General features: G+C 40.2%; 1 protein-coding gene across 1 annotated transcript; it reads right to left on the minus strand.

The window, feature by feature from the left end:
• Positions 1 to 4,558: 4,558 nt before the first annotated feature.
• Positions 4,559 to 5,042, minus strand: HRG_03767 (DDE superfamily endonuclease domain-containing protein; the record flags this gene model as incomplete). Its single annotated transcript, XM_044862238.1, has 3 exons — positions 4,559 to 4,585; positions 4,635 to 4,975; positions 5,030 to 5,042. 3 exons carry the CDS (start codon positions 5,040 to 5,042, stop codon positions 4,559 to 4,561), a joined length of 381 nt encoding a protein of 126 aa, XP_044723264.1.
• Positions 5,043 to 5,605: the final 563 nt, after the last annotated feature.

A 5,605-nucleotide genomic window follows, 5' to 3' on the forward strand; every position in this document is an offset into this window, starting at 1 on the left:
GAGAAAGCGAGGTTTATAATAAAATTAAACGTAGCTTTAATTAGAACGTTTTAGCGATTAACGAGGTAATATCTTTTAGTATATTTACGCTTAATAGACCGCTAAACGTCGTAGATATAGAGAAGGTATAGTTTACCTATAACGCTATTAGTAAAGGTACCGACGATAGCCGTACGAGCCTAAGAGCATAGGTCGGGTCCTTAGTAAGGGGGTTCGAGCACGTAGCGACGATAGTTATAAGCTATATATCTAGGTTTCGCGGGGGGCCGAATTTACTAATTCCTTTAAAGCGTCCTTCTTTACTAGGACGTTCTTAACCTTATTCCTATTTAACGTTAAGAGACTAAGGCTAGTTAAAGAGACTATAGTTAATACGGGGATAGCTATAGCTAACTTATAAGGTAGGGCTATTAAGGTAGAGGCGGCCGCGGGAGAGCTTATATCCTCTTAAAGCTTAAACTTTTAAATATAGGCTAATATTATACTCTAGCGCTATAATAGTCGATTTACGCTATACTATATCTTTATATTTCTTATCTTTAATATAAGGGTATAGTTTAGGAACCGCTAGGTTAGTATATTAAGTATAGCGAGGAAGAACTTCTATAAGGTAGAGTATATAGTACGTTCGATAACTATAGAAAGGTTAAAGGCGGCGAGGGTTAAGTTAGAGAGCTTAAGTAAGATAATAGATAGTAGTATAAAAGAGCTTCTTAAGAGCTTCTTACTTTATAGCTACTAATAGCCTATATCGAGAGAGGTCTACCTTAATATATAGCGGAAAATCTAGTCGCTTATTATTAGCTATAGCGTGCTAGCTATCTAGTTTACTATTAACCTAAATAATACTATAAACCTAGTAAAGCTATAACTAGCGGTATATTATATACGCGATCTTAACGCGGCCGAGGAGTTCTTAGAAGGCCTTAGAAATATATATAAATAAGTATAGCTAGCTATATTAGACCCTATAAGCTCTACTATATTCTTCTACTAAGAGATAAAGCTATTCTTTAATTATTATATAAAAGTTAGTAAAGAGTCGGTATTTAAGTATATTAGTAAGTACTATAGCGCTATAAAAACTACCGAATAAAGGGCGCTTTAAATTTATAGCTTACTTTAGTTATAAGGAAATATATATCTTAGCTTAATACTTACTAATATCTATAAGGAGGATTAAGCGGTATATTATAAATAAATTATTTAATATATTAATAGTATCTTCTTTAAGGTAAGAATACTTAAGGTACGTTACTAGCGGCTTAAAGTACTCTTTTAATAGATAAATAGGGTTAGGCTAACGTATAAGGTAGGATCTAGACTAAGAAGGGTTCTACGCTATATAAGTAGAGCGATCTATAACGTCCGATATTAATTCCCTACTAAATAATACTAAGTAGTTCTTAGACGCGTTTAATAAGGAGGCTAACTTCTATACTAGCGCGACGTAAGTATATATATATAGCCTAACCTATATAAAGTATTCCTTAGGTAAAGGGGGGCGGAAAAGGGATCTCTACTAGTTTAAGGCGCTATAGAGGTTAGTTAATAAGACCGCCCTTATAGTAAATAGGGTACTATAGATCTAGAGGATATATAGTATAGTTAATCGATAAAATAAAGCTATCGCTATCGGGCTTTAGTATAACTATAATATTTCCTTTATTATAACGTAGTATAAGACTATAGCCCTTATCTATTATATTATAAACTACGCGACTAAGGTAAAGGACCTAGTATAAAAGTATATAGCGGCCGCGGCCGAGCTACTAGCCGCCTTAATAAGTAATAGCATAGCTAATAAAGGGCGGGACGGCGGTAGAGACGCTACTACCGATAACCCTATTAAGGGGAATAAGACGCGATAGTTCTTAATAAGAGTAGCGAACTAGGTATTTATAAAGCGTCCGCTATTATAGGTCGAGGTCGTTGCTTATCTTCTTAGATATCTAGCTAAGTTTACTAATAGTAGCGCCTAGGCGTACCTAAATATATCTCTACTATACTAGGAAGTCTTTTAGCGATAGCGGTATCTCTAAGAAGTAAGTAGCGCGGTAGATATAGACGATATTCTAGATAAGTCGGTCGTTATTATTAAAGAAGTAAGCTTAAGGATCTCTTATATCGAGGCGTACTAGTACTAAGGAGAGCTTTTATAAGGGCTATACTTATATAACTATATATCGCTTATAAAACTAAAACGTATTTATAAGGAGGCGGCGAGCTATATAGCCTAGGGGGAGGTAGCTTTTAAGGATAAATAAGCGCTAGGAGGAAAAAGCTAGGTCTAGGTACTTAGGCGGCTAGGTAAGTATACTACCGTCTACCTCGATAGCTACCTAAGTAAGGACTTTAGTAACGACGATAATAATAAGTCGTGCTACTAAAGGTATATATAGTAACTACTCTCTTAGTAGGTATTATTAAAGAGGCTAATCCGCCCCCTCTTTTTAAGGGTAGCTATATAGTATCTTATATTATTTATACTATAAGAGTCCTTATTATATAAAGAAATAGGCGAGATTAATAGTATCTAAGAGCGGGCGCGAGAGGCGCTAGCTTAGAGAATATTATATCTCGTTAATAATATATAGCTACTTTAATAGTTAGCTAAAGACGTAAAATACAACGCTAAGTAATAAGCGGCCTTATTTAGCTATAGTAACTCTATAGTTATATATATTAAGGAGGGCGAAATAGGCAGGGCGGGCATAGAATCTATAGCGACGTATTAGCCTAATAATATCGGAGATATAACCTAGCTAATCGACGTAGTCTAAGGTATAGTAAGTATAAATTAAGCGATAGCTAAGTCGCTAAAGCTTATAGCGTTAATATAGCAGCTCTATCGGTTTTATTAATCGGCGCTATACTTAACGGCCGAGCTTAAGGCTACTATAATTCCTAAGTAAAGGGTAAGTTATATAAGTATACTAAGGAGGGTATTTTTAAGGGCTATACTACTACTATAGAATTAGGTTAAGGCTATTAAGTTATAGTAGATAAGTATATTAAGGGAGAGAGAGAGAATAATCTAAGGTATATAAACTATACCTATAGTCTAGGAAAGCGACCGCCGAGTTATATTATAGTAGGTAGTAACTAGCTTTAAGGAGGACGATATTAAAGTAATAATAGCTAACTTTAATAAGACGGCTAGTAACGTAAAAGTAGGAATATACGTTTAGCTTAGCCTATTAACTTCCTTCCTTATAATAGGTAGGAAGCTAGTAATATAGCTAATACTAAATAAGAGGCAGTTAATCGCGTTCTTACTAATATACTACTAGCTCGATTTAATATAATAAATAAATAGGGGCGATATTAGTTTAACGTTAGCTGCGGCACATACCTAAAGACACACCCACGCCAACGGCAATAGTAGTAACAGCAGCAGCTAGATACCGAAGGACGAGGGGGTCTAAGGGGGACGAAGGAAACGAGAAAGTACTAAGCAGGGCAAGGCAAAGGCAAAGAGGGCTAAAAAGGTATATTAGCAAAAGAGGATATAAAAGAAGATAATAATAATAGAAGAAGATATCGATGCTAATAGATAAAGATAATGTCTGCTAGCTAAGGAGGAAAAGAGACCTCTTTTATAGACCGAATTTTCCCTCCTTCTTCCCTAGACGAATAGGGGCTAAGGGATTACCATGCCCCACCCCCCTTTCGGTAACACCCACCTTTCGGTAGCGCAATTGAAAAATTCTCCACCAAAAGTCTACCATTTGAACTACATGAAATATGATCAGAACTTAACATTATAAACACAAAAATTATATCATTCCGTAGAGAAATGGACGCTCTTATATGTACCGGCGCTTTTTTACCATTCGCCCGGATCTGGTGGTGACTGGAAGGGCTTCGGGTGCCACCTTGACTTCGATCACTGAAGCTGTCTCCACCTCTGAGACCGCCTCCTCCTCTGTGTCAGAATTCAGCACAACGGCTATCTCTTGGCTTTTAATTTGGGGAATGGCTTCCTCAGCCACCAAAGCTTCACTGAGAGTCATGAACCGTCTGTTCGGGTTCGGAATTGCTCTCCTCTTCTTGCCTCTCTGCAGCCGGGCCACTTCTTCCTCTAGCTTCGCGATTCTGTTGCTGTGCTCGGCAAGCGTCTGTTCTTGGGCTTCAAAGCCTCTAGCTATCACGGCGTATCGTCTCCGGGTGCCAGGAGTCTTGTTCTTTCCGAAATCGCGAATCTGGCGGCTGTTTCTTGGCGTATCATCAGAACCCAAAAATGGCGCGGACTTTGGAGACGTCTCTACAATGTCCGCGTGAATTTCTGGATGCCGCAATGCCTTGGATCGTGAGATCGGCCAATTCCCAGTGACCCTCCAGCCGGACAATATATTCTTTGCCGTCATTCCAACCTCGCGCGCTTTAGCATATGCCCGTATAAAATTGACCTTATGAACAGGCGCAGAATCGGTCAAACAGGTCAATTTCTGAAGTTCTTTCCGGTAAGCTGCCTTGGAGGCATTGAATACACCGTTATCTAACGGCTGGAGGCCATGAGAGCAGTGGGCAGGAAGGTAACAGCAATAAACGTTGTTCAAAAGCATGTGGCCATCCATGCATCCTGGTCCCGGTTAACGGTAATTCCTACAGAGGTGGATAAAGAAACGCACCGTTGCATGACTTCCATGTCCATCTAATATGATCAGTCTAGCATCTGAGGCATCGGCTGGTCGCGTCTGGGGCAAATAGACCCTCTCAAGCCACTCAATAGCGATATGGTTGTCCGTCCATCCGTTGGGCGACGTTATGTAATGCCAGTCGGCTATTTTGCCGAATTCCGTCAAGAACCACTGTTTCTGAAGTTCTTTGCCCTTAAAGATAATGCCAGGGGTAAGGACACGGCCGTCCGCGGTGATAGCTTCAATAAATGAGGTCCAGTTGCGGGACTGTGGCCCTTTCAGAAGGGCCTTCCGTTTTGGGTCTGCACTCCCAACCACAAGACTATCCAAACCTGGCAAAAAGAGTCTGGTTAGTAAAAGTAATGAAAGACAAGCCAAATACTCACCAAAGCCAGACATAATACCGCCTTCGTCAACATTCACGGTATTTTCTGGTTTAATCCATCCATACTCCTTTTCCTGATATCGAAGAACCAGTGAACCGCACGAGGCGTAAAAGCATTAAATCGGTTAGCTTCCTGACGTCTCCCACGCTTGTTCTTGATGTCCGGATGGCGATTGATGAATTTAGAGACCCAGTTGCGCCCCACTGTCCGCTCGTTGTTCAGTTGCTTCATAGAGCCTCCACACATGCGCGGATCTGACTGTGGGAGGGCATAGCCGAGAGACTCTTGGCGGAGGATCCAAGAAACCAAGCGAGCTTCCTGAGACTTACTCAAGAGTTGACGAGGCTGGATCTGATCAGCCAGGGCTACCTGGCCTTTGAGTCTGTCGGAAATAGACTGCTGAGGTATGTCATACTTTTGGGCGGCGCGGTACTGCGACAAGCCGTTTTGTGACATCAATTATCGCATTAGCCATAATATCCTCCGTATAAATACTCGAGGCCGCTTTAAGGTCATTTTGGTCATGTGGTGGAGGAATAACGAGAAGAATCATCGTCAGGAGGCGGAAGGAGATTA

The sequence above is a fragment of the Hirsutella rhossiliensis genome, assembly GCF_020360975.1.
Source record: "Hirsutella rhossiliensis strain HR02 chromosome Unknown scaffold00003, whole genome shotgun sequence".
NCBI classification, from domain to species: Eukaryota; Fungi; Ascomycota; class Sordariomycetes; order Hypocreales; family Ophiocordycipitaceae; genus Hirsutella; species Hirsutella rhossiliensis.